Source organism: Camelus bactrianus, chromosome 3 (assembly GCF_048773025.1).
Source record: "Camelus bactrianus isolate YW-2024 breed Bactrian camel chromosome 3, ASM4877302v1, whole genome shotgun sequence".
NCBI lineage: Eukaryota > Metazoa > Chordata > Mammalia > Artiodactyla > Camelidae > Camelus > Camelus bactrianus.
This window is the reverse complement of record NC_133541.1, coordinates 76355625-76382076: the sequence shown is the minus strand read 5'-3', so window position 1 is coordinate 76382076 and position 26452 is coordinate 76355625. Positions and strand designations below refer to the sequence as shown.

Genomic DNA, 26452 nt, shown 5'->3' with positions numbered 1-26452 from the left:
TTTTTATACTCAGTGTGTGGATTCTCTACCAATTTAACTAAATATTAAAGTATTCAGGTATACAGTTAAGTGAGATATTTGTAAATGTCACAGGTATAATCTTTTGGTATTTTGATACTTGTTTAAATTTTTAATGTATTTAATGCTAATATTATCACTATTTGATCATAAATCTGGATCCTAGGGTTTTACTATTCTATTCAGCAAAAACTGAAAATAGAGAAAAAAATTCTAGTGCAGAATGCTCTTCATTAAGTTATATTTTAATATTATGCCCTTGGTTATTATTAAAGGACACTAAAAGCAACAGCCTATGAAATCTATTTCTAAACTTTTGCAGAAATGTTGTTAAGGACATTGTTATATCCCACATCCCAAGAGAGAAATTTCCGTTAGAACTTATTGATACTAAAACTTTAAAACAAATTAATGTCCTTCCTCCTCTCTAATCATAAAACCAGTTAACTTTTTCTACAATGGCTTACAGCTAAACTTCAGGCTCAACATGGAAATTATTACAGGTCTTTAAGAAACTGCATTTCATATTTTATTTACTGTTGTTAAATTTCCATCATTACTTATTTTTTCCCTGTAACTGATCATTTGTTTCTATTTTATTTTAACATTTTTCACTGAAATATAATTTGGATATGGCTACACAAGCTCTTTGTGAAACACAGAAAAATGAAAATTGATTTTCATTTTTTTTAAATACGCCAATAAATATCTTACCTTCTTCAAGCAAATAAAAGGCTAGAAAGCCTTCAGCATTTTAGTGAGGTATGTGGTATCTATCACCAACTGTACTTCAGATGTACTTAGTTCACATTCACCCTTGCTTACAAACCTGCAGTGAGATGGCATTTCCCGTAGACAAATCCTAATCATGGTATTCTAGGCTCTCAAAAATCTGACTTTAACCTAAACTTATCAGATTACTCATCTTTTTAAATCACCTGTTTCTGTCAAGGCAACTGATCCTGCCTTCCTTAAAACAAGTCTCAGAATTTCCCATGTTTTGATTATTCCCTTACCAGAACCCCAAATAATTTCCCTATCCCTTCTGCCTAACCTCAAGACCTACTTCAAACTCATTTTTCTCTATGAATCATTCCGAGGCCATATGTTCTTCCTCTAAGTTCCTAGAGCACATATTGCTACTTTAAAAATCAATTTTAAAAGTTCCTTTACATAGGTATCTTTCAGACTGAGGCTCATAAAATCAACTTTTTGAATGCAGACTTTTAAAAAATATAATAGACTACATCACATGTAAGAAATATAAAAAGTTATTTTCTAAAATTTGTCTCAGTTAGAAACACACACATGTCAACACTCCCAGTGTCGTGTTTCCTGAGTCTCAATATACAATGCAATTTCTTTCTATGCATTGCGGGGGAAAAAAAAGTTTTAGAAACACTGTTTTATAGTAGTCTACTCAACATTATCATATAATATGATTTTAGAAAAATTTTTTAACTTTTTTATTGATTTATAATAATTTTACAATGTTGTGTCAATTCTTTATTCCTTTTTTTTTTTTTTTATGAGGGAGAGGTAATTTAGTTTACTTATTTATTTGTATTTGGAGGAGGTACTGGGGATTGAACCCAGGACCTTGTGCATGCTAAGCATGCACTCTACCACTTGAGCTATACCCTCCCCTAGAAAATTTTTAACATTACAAAATTCATAATATGTTCAATGAAAAAAATTAAACTGCACTTAAGCCAAAAAATACCCATAATTCCTCCAACCCAAAATAATTATAATGTTTTGGAATATAGTCTTTCAACTTTGCTATATATATGTACATATACACTCTATTTCATTTTATGAAAATGAGGTAATTCTAAAATGGTATTTTATAAATTGCCTTTTCTACTTTAACAATATGTAACATGAACATTTTATCCTCTTAACAATCATTTTTTAATATCTCCCTGAAAAATTGTAGATGCTTGAGGGCAGGTACCATGGTTTCAATACTTTTTTTTTAACTTTGAATGAGTAGTACATTCACAGTGCTTTTAAAAAGTGGAAAATATCAAGTGTAAACTGTAAAAAGATTCCCTTACACCTCTGCTGCCAATTTCAACCCTCTCCTCAAACGTGTAACCCCTGTTACATACACATCAACATCAGTCCTAGTTTGAGTATATAAAATTTATTTATCACATAAAGGCAAATTCAGACATACAATCTTATACTCTAATACCTTCCCTATAAAGACAACATAACATAAACTCTGTATCATAGCTTAGTTCCTTTTACTAACAATGTATCTTGGAACTCGCCAATCAGTATATAGAAAGCTTTCTCATTCACAGTATTCCATTGGCTGGGTTACCATAATTGATTTAACTAGACTTCTAGTAATGACCACTTTATTTCCAATCTCTTGATATTACAAACAATGCTGAAGTGAATAACCTTGCACTAATATTGTTTCATTTAGACACAAATATAACTAAAGGATAAATTGTAGAAGCATTATTGCTAAGTCAAAGGTATATACATTTTATAATTCTTCTAGATTCTGCCATATTATTTTCTACAGAGGTTTTTCTAATTTATACTTCCATTGCCAAATTACCTAATGGTTTTTTTCTGCACATCTTTGCCAAAGAAGTGAATTATTCAGCTGTGAGTTTATGACTATTTAACAGGTGAAAAAAATAACATCTCATTATAGTTTTAATTTTCCTTTATTCTACTAAGTGAGGTAATCACCTGTCATATCTTTAAAAAATCATTTGTATTTTTAATTTTTAAACTATCCACCCATGTCCATTGTCAATTTTTCTATTTGACTGTCTTTTATTAATTTCTAGATGTTCTTTATATATTAAAGAGATTAACCCTTTGCAGCATAATTTTTCTTGATTAGATTAGCAAATATTTTAAATTGGTGTTGATCTCTTAAAAAGCAGTTATTATATGTATATATATACATTTTTTTTGTTTTCCCTTTTTCTAATTCATTCCTTTATGATTGTATCTTTGTTAATTCCTTTCTTTTGCTTTCCTTTTGTTTAATTGTGGGTTTGGTTGTTTTTTTCTAATTTTTTGAATTGTACACTTAATTCATTTATTTTATTCTTTTTGTTTTATTTATGTAAGTATTTAAGGCTCTGAATTTTTCTCTATGTGCAGCTTGGGCTGCATCTCTTAAGCTGTATGTAAAAATTTTTTCTCCCCACCCAGTCCTACATTCATTGATGCAAGCAAGGAATATAGCCAAAAACTTCAGGGTGAACTCCTCCCTTTCAACAGGCATTTTTTCAGGAGCTTGGTAGGATCCATAGCAACGTGGTTCTTTGATCACTTCTTAACTTTGTATTACACAACTTCTGCCAGTATAAAGTGCTTTTAATTACCTCAACATGTATTTTGAGGTCTGTGAATTATATATAGCTCTTAGTTTTATAAAAATGCAGTTCATAGATTTTTTATTTTTGCTGTTATTGTTCTTATTCTATGGTTTTGAATAAGGAACAGGGAAAAAATGTTAAATTATCAACCATGTTCACACCAGAAATCTCTTTATACATTTTCTTGCACCTTTCCACATGTTTCCCAGAGTTTGTGTACACAGATTTCATAAATACTTTAAAATGATGGAATGATACACAACGGGCAATGTTTGTGCTATAAATACCAAATCAGATCATTCAGTCTGCATTTTAAAAAATTTCAGTAACTTATTCTTTTGGCCATTTAGGCCTCATCTGCCTAGCCCCATCTCTCTTCAAATATTTATAGGGTAGATAAGAATATGCAACTCATAACCAAAAAACTTGACTCTTCAAACTAAAAATATTATGATATTTAAGAAAGTCTGAGGTAGACTTATGCATGAAATACCTTTGAAAAATCACATAACAAATATTGGTCTCCAAAGTCTATCAATTTTTTGAATCCAACATTGCTCTTTTTCATAATATCTGCTGGTAAATTTTGAGATAAAAAATTGAGTCAGTCTATGTTATATGTTCTATGACTTTTTTTAATTTTATTAAATGGAACAACCATAAAATCCAAGTATAATTTGACTTCCCAAACTATGCTAAGTGAAAGCTAAACATTCAAATATTATCTGTATTTCCCTTAGCACAACATGCTATTATAGTTCTTGCTAGATATTTCTCCTCCAAATTCATTAGGAGGCCTTCTTTGATTACAATGTTTTTTTAAAAAGGCAGCTCTCCCCTAAACAAATACACACACACACACCACCTAAACCCTGCCTTCATCATCACACTCAGGTCATTATCTCCTTAACCTGCTTCACTTTCACAGCATTTATTACACTCTGACATAATACAGAACACTAACAAGCACAGGCTCAGTGCCAAGTAAGTATTTGCTAAGTGAATAAATATTGAATCACATATATTTTTCAATTTTCTCTTTATTAAAATTTTAAATGATTTTAATAATTTAATGAAATAATTAAGGAATTAAGGAACATGGATGTAGATTTAAGGAACAGGAAGTCTCTTTAATTCTATAAAGTGTTAAATCAAAAAACACCTCAACATAACAAAAATTGTATCGTAAGCCTCTATTAATGGAAAATCATTAAACGGTAGTATTAGAAGAAGCAGCTACATTATTTAAGTTTAAGGTAAAGTAAATAGTCTTTAAGTGGTCTGAAGCTAAACAAACAAACAAAAAGTGAATGAAGTACCTAAATTAAAAGTACAGCTTTCCCCTCTTATAAACTGTTCTTTGCATGAGTCTGATCAAGAATGCTACAGCCAGGAGCCCGTCTCCTCATGACAAGTTACTTTCAGTCACAAAAAGATTTACTTTCATCTCAAAAATCTGCTTCTAATATTCTGGCATGCTATATCAAATTCTGATTAAAAAGCCACAATTACTTGATTTAAGCTGGTAGGCAAGTCATTTGTCTAAGGTTCAACTTAACAGTTCACTGCCTAACTTGCCTGAATTTAATCCTAAACTTTAACTTTCATTCAGAAAGAAAATGTTTTTAAAACAGCTAAATTTGAAGAAATATTAAACTTAACAAGACAAACTTTCAAGGCACATTTAAATGTTAAAGTTGAACTAGATGTCTTTCTTACCTATCTTACAAAGTCCTATATTTTACCTCAAATCCCAGCTCTGCCACCCAATGTTACTGTTTAATAATTTTCCTTTTATAGAAACCTACTGTTTCTGCTATGTTAAAGACTTTTTCAGTTTGACATTTTATGGAATCAAAGATACTTCCTTTCCCTTAAACCCACATTTATGTTCCTTAAAATAAACATTTTATTTTCTAAAGTCTCCAAAATCTGGACTCTATAATCCAGGCAGATAGTGGTTAAGAACATGGGCTCAAATCCCACCTCTTAATAGTTGTGTTATCTTATGCAAGTCATTCACCATTTTAAGCTTCAGTTCCTCATTCATAAAACTGTATGTGGTTAATAACAATACTTACTTCATAGGAATATCTAGCGTTAACACATATAAAAAGCTCAGAAGTACCTGGATCCTAGCAATCGCTCAATGAATTCAATTCTTCAACATTTACTGAACACCTACTATGGGCTAGTAATGTTCTAGCTACTGGGAATACAGTTTCACTGATTGTTAAATGTAATTCTGGCCCTTATGGAATTTTTGTTTCTCTTGGGAAAGACAGACAACTAAAAATGCATCACATAATATCAGGTAAACATAACCACGACAAAGAGAAAGCAAGGAGAAGAGAGGAACATAAGGGGTGAGGTGCTGTTTCACACATGGTAGTCAGAAAAGGCCTCTCTGATGAAGTGACATTTGAATAGACACTGAACTCAGTAAAGAGCAGGCCCTGTGCATCCCAATGTCTTTGGTAATGTAAGGATGATGATCATGAGGGATCAATTACCCATTTACAACATGCCTTTCATCTCCCATATCTTTACACAGGCTTTGGGAAGTAGTGCAGGAGAAATCAGCCAGTGGAGGGTCAGGCACCTGCTAGCTTTATTATCATGAGAACATTAAATAATTTCTCTAATTTAGATTGTCTAGTTTCCTGTATGCCTGGAGATAAAGAAGAGACTGCTGTGGCCACCATGTCCTCTAGTTATGTATGGATGTTATACTTCCATTTTTATGGGTTAGAAACAAATAAATGGAGAAAAGTAAGTTGCTATTAACAGAAATTATACTGAGACCAAAGTAGTATTCTTTACACAGGTTAAAAATGAAGTTCAGCAAGGTGGAAATTAGATATTTAACAGCACGTTATATGGTCAAAGATATTGACTCTACACAAATTAAATCAAGGAATAGATACCAGTTATAAGCATACAAAAAACTTCCCAAAGGAAAACACGTAACAGATAATACCCCCATAATGAAATCCATATCAATTTGTTCTCCAGTCATAATTGAAAATTACCTACTTTCACAACCTCTGCTTTGTGATTTTCTTTTGAAAAAGTGATACGATTCTTTAAATCAAGTGCATAACAATATTTACTACAAACTGAGATAATGATTTGCGTATTTCAAGTATCAGTACTTTAGATCAGGTTAATAGTCAGCTAGATAAACTTCAAATTTCTACCTCATAAAACAATCATATGTAGCCCCTTAATTTTGTATAGCTTTCAGTTTACAGTTATTTTCATGGCTAGTGCTATAAAATGATAGGATAATCAGCTCCACGGCCAGTATTGGGGGTTTGGGAGAAAGAGAATAATTGGCCGTGTAACCGTCCAGAGAATCTACTCCATTCATCAAGGCTCGTTTCATGGAAAATTTTATACTGTGAGGACTACTGCTTTATTTGCAATTATATACTCCTATACAAGCCCACATGAGCATTTTTATGTGTCTCTTTTATGGCTTTGATCTCTCAATTTAGACCTGGTTAAGCAAGGAGATGTGCAAATATTTAGTTAGCCTGTGAAATGAGATATGAGTATCTCTGAAAACCACGTTCTGTATCTCATTAACTTAACACGGTAAAAAGTATCTTCACTGTAGTGAATTTTATTTCATACTAGGATATACTGAAATTGAGTTCACACTTCCACATGTACAACAATTAAGTATACAAAACTCCTGTCACTTAGAGTGCTGGAGAGAGGGCAGTGGTGAAGAGATGTCCAAGATAGCCCTAGGTTTATGGTTTGAGCAGTTGGGTATATGGTGGTACCATTTACTAAAATAGAACAAATTTTGTGGTTAAAAATAATAAACTCAGTTTTAGGTGAAAAGTAGAAAATATTTAGATTTGAGAAAGATATAAAACTGAGCTAGAAATATAATTTGCTAGTCACTGACACATTAATAGTAAATGAAGCCATGAAAATAGATGAGCTGAACTAAAGAAAAGGGCTCTTAGAATTCTGCAAAACAATGGAAATTATTACTCATTGATGAAAGAGAAAACATTGATACTTTTTTTTTACTTAAGAAAAAATATGACAGCTTGTTCTAGATTAAAGGAGAAATTTTATAGGGTTTTCTGCAATTAAAATGAAAAAAGGGGGAATGGAAAAATGCTAACAAAGAATGAGCTGTTCTCATAATTCTAGAAAATAATGCAAGGAGGCCAATTCGTTAGCCTCAGAATTTAGTGTTTAGCAACTGACTGTTAAAATCTTCTGTGAGAAGAATGTTAAAGTTCAGCCCCTCAATAAAGACTGAATAATATAGGTACCGACACTGACATTATGTTCTAGACTTACAAAGGGAAATATAGTAATTGTTTTTTAAATTAGCTCAGCTAATTTGGATTATATACTAGCATTCTTGGGAATAACAATTGCTTTATATTAAAAGTCATTCCTAGATATGAAAAACTCAAATCAGCAAGTATTAACCTACCAGGTTTGATGACTTTCCTATCACTGTACTATTCTTATTAGAGGGCTCCCAAGGAAAAGACTCATACTGACCCCAGCCTAATTCCTGGAATATTCAAAGCGCTTAGAAGCTAACCCAGCTGTACTGTATCTCTGAGTCCAGGTCTCACAGTTTTTACCTTAAAAACACAAACCTTCCTCATATCCATTCCCTACCTCACAAATCTCTTTAAAACCACATGAAAGCAATCTGTTCTATGATAGATGTGAGAGGTAAAAATGACCTAGAACAATCTCTCACCCAGCTACCTGGCTCTACACAGTGAAGTTACGATTTACTGCCTTTGAGGAGAACGGGATAGTTTTTAAAAGTTCCAGTGTCTTAAAATAAATATTAAACTTGACACTTCAAATTAAAATTCTAATTTACTCATGAGTGCTGGACATTTTCTTTGAGTTCTACATCTCAGAATTTTTTATTAACTGAATCTTTCAAACTCTGAACCTTATAGTGTGAAAGAAAGCTTCAAATACTCCAAGAAAACATGGGAAGGAAAACAAAAAAAAAAAACCAGGCTATCTGTAACCTAGCAATCACTGAATAAAGGCAACACATCTCCCATCTTAATAAAACCAAGGAAATTCTATGCTTCAATCATACTAGTATTAATGGTAATCACAATGCCCTTTTGTTTCCAAACTCTATAAATAATCTGAGAACTTTATTTACTGTGGAAATAACTTATAAAGCAGTCTTTAAAAAAGAAAGTGTATATATGCACCTACCTTAGGAATAGGATTCAGCAGAACTACACCTGATTTTTTAGTGATGACCTGTTTTGTTGTATAGTGATGGTCTATAAGTTGAGGGATGTTTGAAAACCCAGTGCCTTCAAATCGATATAAATTCTGAAGAAAGAACAACAAAGTAGAATAAAGTACATTAAATATGAAGACATTGCTTCAGCACCACTACAGTCATCAATAAATTAAGTTCCATTTAAGAAAAATGATCACTGTACAATAATGTGAAGCTAGTCAACACTATCGAACTATACACTTAAAAATGGTTAAGATGGTAAAAATGAAAATAGACAAATTCCAGCGTGCTGAAAAATGTACCTTTGCATCAAGAAATTAATTTTCATAATGACTGAATATAATTATAATTGTTAAAAAGGAAGAAAAAGAAAAACTTAAAAACAGACCTGGAATGCACTTTGCTAAAATGATAACCAAAGGAAATAAAGCAAGGATACATTTAAGTTAAAGAACAAGAAATATGTGTATATATGTTTGCATATATGTTTCATTAGATAAAATTTTCAAAATCAAAAATCATGTCAAAAGTTTGAGGAAGTATATCCAATGTAATAATATATTTTAACAATACCTCTAATGATCATTTATTTCCTTTTTATCAACATAGTATTAATTGATTTTTCTATACTAGGGTTATTCACATGTTATTCTTTCACCAAAACCACTCAGTCATTCACACACCTTTGATAAACAAATAAAATGCAGCAACAACAAAACTGCACATATCAGCATGGTCAAAACTTAGCACTTCTTGATCTCATAAAGTTTCAGGTGAGTCACATTTTCCCAAACTCTGCCAAGAACCCTTATCTTTGTCTTCATATTTCATATAGGCATGCAAGTTGGCGGTTATCATATGGATAAATAGATGGCAATAAATTTGTCAAGGAAAAAACATCTTATTGGGCAAATTTTTCAATGCAACGGGCGTTATAATACAGTGTACTGTAATAACGGCATCCATCTGATTGGTCACTAAGAGTGCATCTGTACATATACTGGTGATGCGTACAGACACTGATACGTGTTTGAGCCATTTTAAGAAAACTCTTAAGAAATAAAAATTTCAAAACTCTCAAAATTTGGATATTATTTACATTACTGGAAAATTATTTTCCCAGTTAAAAGATAAAACACTCAAAGCTCCTTTTCTACAGTATAAAACTAGATTCAATTTACCAGAATTCAATTTATATACAACTTCTTAAATGAGTATTTCTGTTTCATCAAGTGAGGGACAAACATGCATTAGTTTACTTTAACACTTAACTATATAGTTCAACTTAGGCAGTTTGTGTTAGGGTCAATTCAAGGCAGTCGTTAATAAATTGATTAAGGAATTTTTGCACATAAGGGCCAGACCTACTATGATATGTTAGCAAAGAGGCTTAAGAATAATTCACACTGATGACAGTACTGTATTTCTAGAGGTGCAAGGCACTGAGCAAGTCCTCTCAATGTCTCAGTTTATTCACTGAAACAGAAATAATATCTGGACCTCCGCACAGAGTGTGAGGCTTGAGTGTTAGCATGCAAACCACTGCTTAGTATATGGCACATGCTACACACTCAATTATGTATCATTATACAAATAATAAACCTTGGATTACAAAAATAATTCCAAATCTGAATATGTGATAAAAAAACATTTTCAAAGAACACTTCAAAAGTGTAAATTACATTTCTCAAGGAATAATGATTATCTGTAAATAATCAAATATCCTAGAAAGCATTCTTATATGAAATTAAGAAATGAAGAAATATAAAAAGTTACAGAGGTATAAATGTAATAATAACAATAACAATATTTCAGTCAAACATATGGTACTATATACTTAAAGTTCCTGCGAGTAGATCTTAAGCAGTCTCACCAGAAAGAAGAAAAAAAAAATGTTAACTACGTGAGGTGATGTGTTAATTATCTTGATCTTGGAAACCATTTTACAATGTATATCAAATTATCATGTTGTACACTTTACACTTTAGATTACACTATTATAATTGTTATTTATTCCTCAATAAAGTTTATATATATATACATAGAGAGAAAGGGAGAGAGAGAAAGTTTCTCTCTTTGTCTTCCTTCAGTCTACTCTTAACACAGAGCCAGGAGATCCTGTTACAACAGACCATTCCACTACTGTGCTCAAAATTCTCATCTCCATCAGAATAAAAGCCAAAGTCTTTACTATGGTCTGCAAGGCTCTCCACTCTGTCCTCTAACCTATTTTCCACCTTACCTCTTACCAAATCCCCCACCCCACCTGCTTTCCCCTTCAGCCACACATTTCCCTCTTGTTTTATACACACCACACATTCCTTCCTCAGGGAGTTTACATTTGCTGCTTGAAATAGTTCTTCAAATGACCATTTGGGTAATGGCTCCCTTACTTCCTTCCAGTCTTTCATCAAATGTCACTTATTCAGTGACATCTACTCTGGCCATTATACATAATATTTAATATCCACTTTCTCATGCCAACTAAATTTTTTACTGCCTTTTCCTTACTGAATTTTTCTTCATAGAATTGATCACTATTTAACATCATATATATTTTACTTGATCAAAGACTTAAACATAAGACAAGATACAATAAACCTCCTAGAGGAAAACATAGGCAAAACATTATCTGACATACATCTCAAAAATTTTCTCCTAGAAGAAATAAAAGCAAGAACAAACAAATGGGACCTAATGAAACTTACAAGCTTCTGCACAGCAAAGGAAACCATATGTAAAACAAAAAGACAACCTACGGAATGGGAGAAAAATTTTGCAAATGAAACCGACAAAGGCTTGATCTCCAGAATATATAAGCAGTTCATACGACTCAATAAGAAAAAAATAAACAACCCAATCCAAAAATGGGCAGAAGACCTAAACAAGCAATTCTCCAAGGAAGACATACAAATGATCAAAAGGCACATGAAAAAATGCTCAATATCACTAATTATCAGAGAAATGCAAATCAAAACTACAATGAGGTATCACCTCACACCAGTCAGAATAGCCGTCATTCAAAAATCCACAAATGACAAATGCTGGAGAGGCTGTGGAGAAAGGGGAACCCTCCTACACTGTTGGTGGGAATGCAGTTTGTTGCAGCCACTGTGGAAAACAGTGTGGAGATTCCTCAAAAGACTAGGAATAGACTTACCATATGACCCAGGAATACCACTCCTGGGCTTGTAACCAGAAGGAACCCTACTTCAGGATGACACCTGCACCCCAATGTTCATGGTAGCACTATTTACAATAGCCAAGACATGGAAACAGCCTAAATGTCCATCAATAGGTGACTGGATAAAGAAGATGTGGTATATTTATACAATGGAATACTACTCAGCCATAAAAACCAACAACATAACGCCATTTGCAGCAACATGGATGCTCCTGGAGAATGTCATTCTAAGTGAAGTAAGCCAGAAAGAGAAAGAAAAATACCATATGAGATCGCTCATATGTGGAATCTAAAAAACAAAAACAAAAACAAACAAACAAAAAAACAAAGCATAAATACAAAACAGAAATAGACTCATAGGCATAGAATACAAACTTGTGGTTGCCAAGGGGGCAGAGAGTGGGAAGGGATAGACTGGGATTTCAAAATTGTAGAATAGATAAACAAGATTATACTGTATAGCACAGGGAAATATACACAAAATCTTATGGTAGCTCACAGAGAAAAAAATGTGACAATGAATATATATGTTCATGTATAACTGAAAAATTGTGCTGAACACTGGAATTTGACACAACATTGTAGAATTATTATAAATCAATAAAAAACGTTAAAGAAAAAACAAAAACAAAACAAAATATATATATATATATATTTTACTTATTTATCTTTTTTATTGCCTGTCTCCTCTTCTAGAATGTAAGTTCACAAGGTGATAAATTTTTACATTTGTTTTGTTCATCAGAGTATCCCCATGGTGAAAAACAGTGCCTGGCATATATTGTGGATAAATAAACACATGTGAATCAATGAAATGCAGTGCATATAAAACAACTGTAAAGTTAAAGGGACAAGTAGGACAACTCAACATAGAAATGAATACTGGAAAGTTCACACACTCAAGAAACCCCCGGCACAATGTTTAATAAAAAGTAAGCAATGAGATGGAGTTCACACAGAATGAAATTTCAAATCAGCCTCTAGTGTCATAATGTCTTACATAAATTTCTAATATGTTTCCTACAACTAGACAAGTAGGGAATAAAATAATGGGGAATTTTCAGCATCCCTTTCTTAATTTAGAAACATATCTAGTTTTGAATCTAAAGATAGTTTTCTGTCATTGACACAGTAATCACCATCGACTAATACAGTGAGTGGTACAAGCAGCAGTATTTCCTTCCTGGACCAAAAAAAGGAACCGATTCCAAGCAATTATATTTTTTTAAGTCATGTGCAAAACCAATTAACTCACTTTCTTAAAGATGAAGATAAAGTATTGAATCTAAAAATGATGCTGAGACTGGTTTGCTTATACAGTTCATATAAGCAACTAAAAAGTCAAGAATAGTACATATATGGAACCCTCATGCACTATTGGTGAAGATGTAAACTGCTACAGCCACTATGGAAGACAGTATGGAGTTTCCTCAAAAAATTAAAAACAGAACGACCATATGATCTGACAATTTCACTTTTCAGTATTATTCTGAAGAAAACAAAAACACTAATTAGAAAAGATATAGGCACCCCTATGTTTAATGCAGCATTATTTACAAAAGCCAAGATATGGAAGCAACCTAAGAGTCCATCAGTAGGGGAATGGATAAAGAGGATATGTGTGTGTCTACACAAACACACACACACACACACACACAGGAATATTACTCAGCCATAAAGAGAATGAAATCTTGCCATTTCTGACAACGCAGATGGACCTAGAGAGTATTATGTTAAGTGAAATAAGTCACAGCAAGACAAATACCATATGAGGAATCTAAAAAACAAAACAAAAAACATAACAAAATAGAAACAGACTTACAGATACAGAGAACAAGCTGGTGGCTGACAGAGGGGAGGGGGGAGGGGAGAAAGAAATAGGTAACAGAGATTAAGAGGTATGAATTTCTAGTCATAAAATAAATGTCACAAGGATGTAATATACAGCATAGGGAATATAGTCAATAAAACTGTAATAACTTTGTATGGTAACTAGATGTATTGCGATGATCATTTTGCAGTGTATAAAAATATCTAATCACTTTGATGTACATCTGAAACAAATATAATATTGTAAGTCAATTATACTTCAATTAAAAAACAAGAATATTACATTCACCAAGGCTATTGAGGACTTGTTTCTTGATACACTCAAAATTCTGAATATTATATTTGACCTTGTACAGATCTGTGTAAATTTCTTATAGTTCAGATGACTTGAGGCTGGATTCACATATACATGGATTCTTTTTTAAGTTCTTCTACATGGTTTTAACAATAATACGACAGAGAATTCAGGTTAACTTTTAAATATGAGACTTCTCTTTGGAGCTACTAATGATCTCTTAGGTTAATTCCAGAAGAAGCAATAAAAAATAATAGCATAGAATACATTTCTACAAATTCCTATAAAGATCATTTGTTGATTGTCATTTGCATTACATGTTAAATATCATGCAATATGTCATTAAAAAATAAGGAGTAAAGGGGGAGGGTATAGCTCAGTGGTAAAGTGCATTCTCAGCATGCCTGAGGTTCTGGGTTCAATTCCCAGTACCTCCATTAAAATACATATATAAATCTAATTACCTCCCCCTGAAAAAAAAGTAAAAAAGAAAAAAAAGAAGTATAAATTTAAAATGCACAATTCAATTTTTGTAAAATAAAAACTATATAGATACATTCCAATTAAAATTAGAATATATTCTAAAAATTTCAAAGAATAAACACTGAGCCCTTAAGGGGGTGTTACTGTGAAACACACATTCCATGATACATATTTCTGAATTCTTATTATGAGTGGGCATTACTTTTGTTTTTTAAACATTTACTATATCTAGAATCTCTTCCAGACCTATCACTGTGCTACTGAAGAATCAATCAGGCATATAAATGAAAAACATGTAAGAAGCAGAATCAGATTTTGTTGCTACACGTATTTCCAGAGGGCTATTATTATGCAAGGAAGTCAGACAGAACAGAATAAACACACAAAAATGAGAAGGGGATTCAATAAATATGTAATTTGAAATAATATGCCTGAGTAGATCTCCTGAACAAAAATTGAGGATAAATACGCTTAGGAAAAAAAGAAAAATCATTTCTGAAAGAGGCTAAGTAAGCGGAATAAAAACAAAAAGCTAATTCACCCCTTTTTGGGGTAACACATGAAAATGAAACTATTAAACATAAACATTAGCTTTCTCAAATAAAAAGGGCACACTGAATAGTTATATAACTAATTAAACCAGCACACAGTCAGAATTGTTGGGGTATCTGAAGAATAATATTAATAAGATTCTGATATGGCTTCTCCTACTTAACTGTATTCATTCTTCAGTTATTGTCTCACACTTAAACCTTCCTTAAGTTTCACAGTTAAAAGCTTTTACAGCACTGTGGATCTTTACAGCACTTAACTGCAGTATATTGTGTGTATGATTTGTGAATGACTGTGACTATAAGCTCCACCATTATATCTAGCGGCCTTAAAAGTACTCACTAAATTAGAATTTCCTGGAAATTAATAAGGTTTTGAAATGGTTTTGTTTATTGTTAAGAAGGAAGTCTCCTAAGTCCCTAACTGTGTGTCAGGGCACAGAAAATGTTATCTTATGATGGTTTCATTTTGACATGAAGGTATTCATTGCCTTCTCTTGAATCCTTGGATGGCTGGAGCAGAACAGTTAAAATGATCTTAAGCGTACAAGAATAAGGCCACAAACCTGGAATTAACTGTCATCCAAACAAGTTTTGGGTCTCTATTTATTTTCACTTAATCTTCCTTAAGACCCACAGTATGAATGTAAAAGGTAGTTCAACGAGCCTAAAGATGGTGGCAGTAAAACAAAGTAAACCTGTCTGGTACATTCAGAGACTATATCCATCAGCTCAAAGTGGAACTTAGCACATGATAGACATCCAATAACTATCTGTTGAATGAACTGATGATTTAATACACTGAGCTACCCAATTTCACATAGTAATTATTCACAAACTCCACTTTTGTGTAATTTTTGTTTTATTGGCCTGTTATCCCTGGGCCTTATAGAGTACTTGTTCATTTAGTATTTCCTGAATGAATGAATGAATGGATGAATAAAAAAATTAAAAATGATATGCTATTACATAGAGGATTTTTCCTCAAGTTTTATTTTTAAACATTTATGTTGTTATTTTTAAATTCATCACCAGATATTAACTCAAATTTCTGGCTCAATCATCCCTAATTCTAACTCTGTTCATGAAGTCTGTTAATGTCTCATCTACCTGGTTTCAAGCTCACTGAGAAGGCCACCATTTTCAGTTTCACCTCCCTACTCTGCATAACACGATACTCTGCATTAGTGTGTTTTTAGCAAACATGTGCCAGATAAATAGAGAAATAGGAATTGGTACTTTCCTATTAGTAATGGCATAAAAAGTTCTTTTTGGAGAACCTTTGTTTTATCACGTGTATTCTTGTTTATCATATACAAAAGCAAGGATTTGATTATATATTAACTAATCAAATGGAACAATACTATTGGAATCTCTAAAAAATCTATCAACATTTATGACACAAAATAAACAGTTTTAGGTACAAACTCTGACTATGGCTTTTTATCAAGCACCATAAACAGGTTAGAGTAAAGAACATTAAAATTACACTAAGATTCAGATACTTAGATAGGCTTAATATATCTGGCTTTATGAAATCAATATAATTAATGTCCAGTAAAAAGTACAACTCTTTTTGCTTGAATTAGCTAAAACAACAGAGAGATATTCTCTTCTGGAGTACTGAAAAAACTGAAAGTGTCTGCGTTTATGTTGATCAGTCATAATGTTCACTGCGTGCAGTTTTACACCATGTTAAAAAAAAATCTGTGAGATGCACATAGAAACAAAGCTTCAAAATAACTGGCAAACTAGACTCTCGCTGACAGAGGCAATGTTGCTAAAAATAACTGTGATCAATGGATACCTCAAACCTAAATATATAAATTCTAAAACACTTTATTACTATTTAAATTTCACCAATAAATCCCAATAAATAGGAACCAAAAAAATATTTTAAATTAACTTTTCCAATTACATTGATATTTCTTGCAGAGTACATTTGTAGGTTTTCTCAAATCAAGTCATCAAACAACAGTAAAAATGCTTAACTATCTGCATAGCACTTTACGTGTTACAAATAATGTATTCACTGCTCTGTCTGATTCTCACAATCACTGTATTGGCCATTACCCTCATTACTTCCCAAACAACAGAGCTTGTAAAGTGCAGATCTGGGACTAAAACCTCATTTCCATTGATTCACTATTTAACATTTTTTCCATTCTCTAAAATCCCATATTTCTTTATATCTTCCTTTCTTAGGACCCCTGTCCCCTCATTTATGTACAGTTTTTATAATCTACTACTGGATTATAAATTCTCACATTGGAATATAATAGGCAATCATTAAATATCTGATAATAAATTCCCCCATTTATTGACCCCTTCCGGGCAACAGGTATATGAGAAATGAAATGGGATAATTTTAGCTCATCTAAGATTCATCTCCACAAAAAGAAAAAGAATTAAAAATTCTCCAAACATGCAATATCACCTTAAAACTCTTATTTTCAACTGATTGAAGAACTCACCATTATATAGTTAGGGCGAACTAAATAAAATTAAGCAGTGTAATACCTGAAGCACTTACAGCTCTCTTCTTTAATCGAGATCATTGGAAAATTTCAATGACAGAGGAAGCTGAATAAAATCTTTAAATGTGACCTTTTAACAATGTCTAATTTTTAAAATATATTATGCTGTTCACTTTAGTCACTTAAAACAAAATGGCAATATTAAAGATAAGTGATAATTTGCAAGTGAACCCTTTCCTTTTTGTTTCTAAAAATACCAATTTAAATTCCTATGGTTATATTTTAAACTACAAGAGGTAATAAGTGAAATATTTCAGTCTAATATATGACGTATATCAAAATAGTAACTTTCAGAGCTTAGAAGTAGAAGGAAACACTCATGTAAATTGTAGTTAGTTCATACCTTACCTACGATCTTTCTACAATTCTCATACCATTTTATAAATGTTGCCAACATGGTCACAGGTTGTAATAAGATCATCTACATCCATAACTTAAAGGCACATACAAATTATAAAAGAGTTTGCCAGGGAAATATGGAATGACATACTATTAGAAACAGTAGCTTGGATGTATGAGAGTAGGCAACCATAATTATCAAGTTGAGGTCAGAATACAATGCAAAATTAACAAACCGTATAAAAATTATAATATATACTTTAAAGGACTTATTCCCCTTAACCTAACTGAATGGTATCTATTTTCACTTAAATATAACTCCTAGATGTGATTATACTACATGCCACTTTTAAATGGTTACTTTTATGATATGTGAATCTCATCTCAGAATTATATCTACATAATAGATAATACAATATGTAATACATATTATCATTAGATGAACTTATATGTATGTGAACTATGTATGAACTTGAACATATATGTTCCTAAAACCCTATGAAGTTCATCTAATGATAATGGTTCAATCTTCTTGTAATGTAATTAGTATCAGTATAGTGCCTGGAAATAAGCTTCAATCCTATAGACAGCCAACTTGAAAATGCATTCCATTTGAAATGATGGGTTAAAAAATGACAAAAAGAGGCCTCAATTCCTTCATATGCTAAAAAATATTAAAAATTTCTCAGTGGGTAAAGTTAAAATTTTGAGATCACTCATCTCTTCTTGATGAAGAATGTAACAGATAATAAGAAGTAGTTTGGCAATACTTAAATAAAATTCGATAAATAAATCAGTATTAGAACAAGCAATGTGAATAAATCATTTTTAAAAATTGTTTCTCAATTCCTATGTATTGTTCATTAATGCTAACAAATAATAGCTCATACAAAAAGAGGGGAATAAACCTTAATCCTCAATGTATCATAAAACCAATTCAACCATCACTTTCCCATTTATTAAAAAATGTTATTATTACTATTTAATAGAATATTTTAAAAATCTCTCATGGTAACATTTTTGAATGCAATTTCAAGGGCCAGCTTCAAGAGCATAAAATTCATAATTAAGTTTCTCCAGAAAAATTTATGATAATCACATTATTTCTTTTTATTTTTAATTTAAAGTATCTTTAATGTTCAAATTTAACTTAAAATATTTTAAATATTTATGCATTTAAATTTAATGTAAATTTGTAATGATTATTTTTAACTTACATTTTAAAATATGTATTTCCTTAAAAAGATTAACATTTTAATGAATTTTGGTGCACTGTATCTAAGGAACTCAGAAAAAAAAAATTAAGTCCTAAACTTTGTGTTACATTCATTTATCACAAACTATTTATTATTGTATTACAATTCTACCACAATGAACTACATCAAAATATGCATATAAACTAAATTGGAAACGTACATTAACAAATTGTATGATAAAGTGTCTCCTTTGTCCATCAGAAAATACAGAAAGGACATATTCACCAGGTTTCCCATGACTCTCTCGCACCAAGAAGTCTCCTTGTTGTTTTAACAGATCTTGCGCTTCTATTCTGGGAATTGCACCATGGTACCAGTCCTGTTCTGCCAGAGGCTTCTCAATTATGGGGATCGAATCACAGAACTTGAGCAAATATTGAAAAAAAAAAAAAAACTAAATTAGAAAAAATAGCAATTCTTTTCCGGTAAAACTCATAGCAATTATAAACACTTCTTATATATGTTCCTCCCTTTAACTGATCAATTAGAAGTTATATGATGAATCTGAAATTTTCCTAACTTTTAAAGAACATGCATCCTGGCACACTAGTGCTGAAGTTTAGCACAAATACATATCCTTCAATACTTCAAGGTTATTGTTTCTTTTTTTCTGTCTATCATACATAGGTACAACACAGTATTAGCATGTAGAGTTAGCATTTACAGTCTTACCATATCATAAAATAAATCCATATATTTCAATTTTTTCAATCAGAGAATTACGATGAAAAGGGAGCATTATCAGAGAAATTTATCACAAAGCAACTACATTTTTAATTAAATTAAAAGTTGAGTTATTTCTTTTTATGAAAGTAACTCTTAATCACATAGACAGTGGGCTTTCCAAGTCATAGGCCCCCGGGGCACTATCTAAGGCTTCATTTCATGCTGCCTTATTGCTGTGAACTCCCATTCTTAAACTGATTCCTCTGACTTCCTTAACCATTACCTCTGCCACACGGCTGGTCCTGATCCTGTACGGCAATGGCACATAAAGCCTTAGGTAAAACAGCATCACTGAAAACCACCACACACAATTACAAACATATGGCAAAAACAAGGGAGGAATGTAAGTCATGAGTGCAGCAAGAAAAGCAAATCGCCTGTTCCTTTAGGAGGCCAAATGCTGATAACAAATAGCAGAGGTAACAGCTGGCCATGTCTCCTTGAAATGTTTCTAATTAATGATAGATGAAATCCCACATTTTCTGGTTACAAGTAAAAAGCTATTTGTTTATTGTTATCATCCACAGAAACTAAACTGCCCCAGATGGTAAGAGTAGTTTATGGAGAAGGTACAGTAATGTGCACTCACTCTTAACGTTCTCAAAATACAATACGCACAATACCTGGTGAGAAAGTAATTTACAAACTGGAAAAATCAGAATTAAGAATAAATGAAAGGCAAATATCTACACACAAAGTTTTTCAGGATAATATTATGAACTCTATACAGGGAAAAATACGGTATTTTTCTGGTAAATAAAAACTAGCTTTGAGGAGGTTTCAAAAATCCATCCTACTGATTTAAAAAAAAAAACCTTGAGAAATCCCAAATAGACTCCAAAGTCCATTGTTTGGTTTCTACTTCTACCACTTGGATAATCTTTAATTCTTTAAATATATACATGGTGTTATTGTACATGGAAACTTTGTAAGTTAAATCAGCCTTTTTTCTTTCAGTACTAATTATAAGTATAGTATTTCCCCCAAAATTAAACTGTGTTCCCTAAAATTGGTTTAAAAAGTGAATTATATAATAGAACCAGCCACAACTACAAGAGGTAAAAAAGTAATACTTTTAAAAACAAATGCATAATCCACACAAAATTAACTTCTGTATACTGATACCAACAGTTTATAATTATTAAAGTAGATAGCCAAAATTACTAAATATTTCTTTTCCAAAATTGTCACAGTGCATTTCAATACAGTAAATACTAAAAATTTTACTATAATAGAGATATTTCCCAAGTTTTGCCAATAGCAAAGTGTTTTACTGATATTTTTCCAGAGGGGGAAAAATCAATAAAATAAGAAATTCAGTGTCACCTCTGTGCAAAGAACTTGTTTTTATCATTATCTCTCAAAAAAGGTCTACATAATAGAAAAGCATCATAAACAAGGATGTTCATGTGCTTGATTTCTTGTCCTATTCAACCTATCCTCCCAAATTTTGATTTATTTAGAATTGAGAGAATGCAGAGCCTAGAGAATTCATTAAGTCAAAAGGGCATTTGAAACACAAGAGCTCAGCTAACACTGAGAAATTACTTTAAGGATCTGAAGGTGAGGGATATCTTTGGGAAAAAAATCATCCTGAAACATCTAAGTTTGTTTGTTTCTTTGTTTATTAAAAAACGAAGAAGAAGAAGAATTGAATAGGAAGGAACTTACAATGCTATTTCATAGGGATTACGCTCCAGTTCTTTGGGTATATTGGCTTCTTTTGGGTAGGAAGGGAAGCTCAGGGATCTTTTGTTCCCCAGCCCCTAGACAATACTGTTAGGAAGTGTAGGCTGAACTTACTGTGGGTGTGTGTGTGTGTATGTGTGTGTGCACACACACACAGGGAAAGGATGTACATTTCTCCTATCTGGTCTACCAGGTCCTTCAGGGACTTCCCTGGAAACATCGGAAGGAATGTTTTTATTAATATGATTTCAATTAAAGTCCAACACAATTTTTCAAGCTTGACAGTAAAAGAATGTAGGATGTATCAACAAAATCCAGCATCCCAAAAGCCTTCATAACGACATCAAAAATGAAATAAAGTTTTTTAATTAAAGTATCACATCTTTCTAAGCCTCAGTGGGGAAAGATTTTTCCTTGTCAGTAAGTTATCTAAAATGTTTGCCAAAGATATGGGAAAGGGGAAATCTCCTTTTTTAATGTATAGTAATCCAACAGTTACTAAATTATACATAATAAGACAAGCTTTCCTGATTGACTAGGCTAGCTGTTTAGTTATTTTCCCTGGGCCTTGTTCCTAAAGAATATTCCAGCAAAACATACTGGGATAGTGAAATTAAAAGATTGGTTTAAATGAAGAGACAATGAGGAGTCAGTACTAGAAAACGGAAATACTTTTTTTCTTGACTTAAAAATAAGCTATTTGTTTCTTACTTAGTTCAGGCTAATTCTTGAATTAATTCATAAGTATATAATGAAGATTTGTATGCTTTTACCACAAACATTTGAACACAAGATGAGCTCCTTCTTGAGAGGCAACGACAGAAGTTTAAAAAAAAAAATCAAACTCTGGATTTTATTCAAATTAAGCACCTAAATAAGAAACCATTAAAAAATAAAAGAAAACAGCATGAAAAATATACAAGGAAACCTCTCAATGAGCTTGAACAAACTAAATAAAACTTTAACACAATCATAAAAATTTTTATCAAGTTTAGTTATTAGTTTAATAATCTAAGTGATGAATTATTTCAAATCTAGTATAATAATATACTACTAGGGTGACTACAAGTTACCTACAGGATTTTAGACATTGCTCAAAAATTCCATAAGACCTCTTTAATTTTAAAGCTATATATCACTGGGAAATTTTAGGAGACAATTAAGAATCAAATGTCATACAATCAGAAATAAGAGAATCACCAAACACTTGCAAAAGGTGGGAAATTTTGGTGTATTGAATAGAAATCTGCCTGACGGTAGTAAAAGTTATTTTCAGTGAAAGGGAAATGTAGCCATAGGTAGGAAATGTATTTTATATCATTTAGAGTTTGATAGTTGAACAAATGCTTAACATAAAATGAAAGCGTGAATAATAATGTTCTTCCTGTTACTTTTTACCCCAAATTTCTAAACAATTATGTTTTGAATTTATTGAATAAGTTAATTCTGAAAATAATGAAAAATAAAGAATATTCTGGATATTTGACCTTAACAATCATTTTCCTTTAAGCTAGACGAACAGGATATAAATAAATTAGAGCAGTAGTTCTGTCTTTAACAGGCACTATGGCCTATCTGTAAATCTGCAAATTCTAATTTTTCAGCAGTAAAGTAGAATTCACTATTTTTTTCATGCATTGGTATCTTATTTTCATGATAAATATACTTCACCTAATGTTCACTTTCCACTATGCAACTAGCAACAAAAGTCTTATTCACAAATGTCTTAATTAATAATTGTTTATACTTTATGAGAATTTGATTTAGCTCAGTCTTTAGCTAGTAATATAACTGTGGTCTATCAAAATGACTAGGCATAATTACATACTAATCAGAGATTCTCATTCTTACACAATTCTTCCCAAAACTTTATTTAAAAAAATAGACAGGTAGGCCAAACTCAAATATTACCTTACTTCTACAATTTCTCATTTCCTTGATTGCCTTTTTGTGCACCTTATTGGATCTCTAATAGGAGACACTATCTCTAGCAAAATATTTTTTCTTTAAAGTCATTCATTTTTGGTCTAACATGAGTGCTTCCTCCAACACCTTCTGATTTCCCCTGACTTTGCTGGTTTTTTAACCCTGCTTCTTTAATTCCCTTACTCATCTTCTCTTTATTAGTAATCATTCTTTATTCTTTTTATCCATTTACTTTTTCTAATTGTGCTTGTGACTTTCACTCATCCTCTCTCATCCGATCATTTCACTGTGTTTTTTTTTTCAGTTTTATTTTTTCAGTATCAAATATCCTTTCCTTAAGCTCATATAATATTACATATAAAATGTGACACAGTATCAATAAAAACATGTTTTAGTCCATTAATGGTACTCAGTGCTAATTTAAAATTACACATCTCAACTAAAACTATTACCAGATTATTCCAGTGAGTCAGTATGAAATCATAGCTCAGTAAATTTAAACATTTATCTTCAAGTTAGGATCGCTTGTCTAGAATGTATTATCACTCTGACATGATTTGGGTCATTTGTTTTAATTAAGCATTTGAGCAAACATATAAAATAGATTTACTCCCTACAAAGTGAAATTAAAGAAAATAAATCCTGATAGGCTCTTCTTGAAAATTATGTATAATAGTACTAGTGATTCAAAACCTGCAGTTCTGAGAATAACATTTAGTTTTCTTAAACATGACTGACTATATTGGAGAATTTAGTGTATTTATGGCAGTGATACTATTCAAGAAATTTAATTTGCATTTTCCCTTGTTTCTCATTTTTCTACATCTTAGTGCCTGGGCGAAAATAAATAAGTAAGTAAAACAAAGAATAAAATAAATAAAGACCTTAAGAACAAAAGAAGACAACTGAGGTTTAAAATATATACTATTTAAGCTGAATTTAACAACATGCCTTGTTTCAGGAAGAACAAGGTTGCTTTGTAAGACTTGAAGGAGAACAGTAAAAAATATAAGCAGTTTATTATATTATGAATGAAAATTACGACATTCTCCTATGCTAATAGTGGAAACCAAGCATTATAATACCAACACAAGAAATGATGTACAACTTAAACATAGCTGAATTATAATTTGCTAATTTTTTAAAAAGAAGCGAACAAGTAAATCTTATCTACTATATTATTATATATAATGGAAGCACATCTTTCTTTTTTAATATTTGTATTTTCTAAATTCAAGTGCAAAGTAATTCTAAAATTAAAGTAATCTATATGTCAACAGAATATAGAAAAATACTAATTTTAAGGAGACAGAAGTTGAATAACTTTAATAATTCTTCTGATGTCTGAAGAATAATTATCTGGACCAAAATGTGCTTTATTCTGGTTTTAAAGAACATTTTTCAAAAAGTGCTACTGTTATATTATAAGGGTGTTCTGCACTCCATTGATCTGTGAACAACTAGTACTCAAAAATGGCTGTAAGATGGAACAAACTGTTTGCTCAGCCCTTATAACAAACGTTCTGCAAGAAAAACAATGCCTCTGGAGGGAGGGCAGTATTCTTGACATGACTAGAACAGATCTCATCAAATATAATGTGGTTTGAAAGACTTTCAATGGAAATGCACACTTACGATTGCCAGTAGGCTTTCAAATTCTGCAACGAATCCTGTCTAATACACCTGGCCTTGACTTCAGAAGAAATCTATGAGAAACAGTTCTCAATGCAAATTTATAACTTTCTGAAGTATGGGAAGATGTTGAGTATGGAGTAGATCTCAGTGCCTGGAGGTACTAATGATACGTTATTAAACTCTTTCAGTACAGTGGAAAAAAAGAGCACATGCTTAGCTGATGTAACATATTAAAATGATCCTAACAATAAATAGCAAACATTTACCATCAGATACTAAAACTCAGCTAAAGCCAAATTCATCTATGAGCTAACTGTCTCACATCCTTCCAGCAACACTGCTGACTGAAGTGTTATATTAGACTGTCTTCACCCATAGTTCTACATTTCGCCTGTTAAAAATGTTGAAATAAATAGCTACGACAAGTCCAATGGGGATATTATGATTAATTCCTTTCCCTATATATCTTGCAAATAATTGTTTAATTTATCTGAAATTGTTTTATATTTCCAATTTTTGTATGTTTATTTGAGTAAAGAAAGTGATTTCATAGTTCCTGCTTTTTTTTAATTTTAAGTTAAATATGTTTACATACAAAAGAATGAATTTAGACATCTACCTCACATCATATACAAAAGTTAACTCATAATAGATCAAAGACCTATATGTAAGAGCTAAAACTATAAAACTCTCAGAAGGAAACACAGATGAAAATTTTCATGACCTTGCATTAGACACTGATTTTTTTCAGATATGACACCAAAAGTATGTGCAAGGAAAGAAAAATAGATATACTGGACTTTGTCAAAATTAAAACTTTTGTATGTCACAGAACACTATCAGGAAAGTAAAAAAATTCACAAACTAAGAAAAATTTTTTCCAAATTATGTATCTGATAAGGGGATTGTATCCAGAGTATATTAAGAACCTTTATAACTCAACAATGAAAAAAACACCAATTAAAAAGTATGCAAAGCATATGAATAGTCATATCTCCAAAGAACATACATAGGTGGCCAATAAGCACATTGAAAGATGCTTAACGTTATTAGTCATCAGGCAAATACAAATAAAACTACAATGAAATACCACTTCTTTCATACAGGATGCCTATAATGTTTTAAAAATGGGAAAAAAATGTTGAGGTTGCAGATAAATTGAAACACTCATACATTGCATACATTGTTGGTGAGAATGTAAAACGTTGCAACCATTGTGGACAACAGTTTGGCAGTTCCTCAAAAACTTAAACATAGAATTACCATATGACCCAGTAATTCCTAGGTATATAACTGAGAGATTAAAAAATATATGTTTACATAAAAAGTTGTATATGAATGTTCATTGCAGCATTATTCAT

At 31.6% G+C, this 26452-nt stretch overlaps 1 protein-coding gene across 11 annotated transcripts in view; it reads right to left on the bottom strand.

Moving 5' to 3' along the window:
* FER (FER tyrosine kinase) overlaps positions 1-26452 on the bottom strand; it is a 364680-nt gene that overhangs the window by 183258 nt on the left and 154970 nt on the right. For 10 of the 11 annotated variants that reach the window (XM_074360443.1, XM_074360438.1, XM_074360441.1 and 7 more), the window contains 2 exons: positions 19276-19479; positions 8607-8729 (listed from right to left, as the gene is read on the bottom strand). In XM_074360443.1, the coding sequence (XP_074216544.1) occupies positions 8607-8729; positions 19276-19479 (327 nt within the window). The remainder of the gene's footprint in view (positions 1-8606; positions 8730-19275; positions 19480-26452) is intronic. The other variant, XR_012505568.1, reaches the window with a different exon arrangement.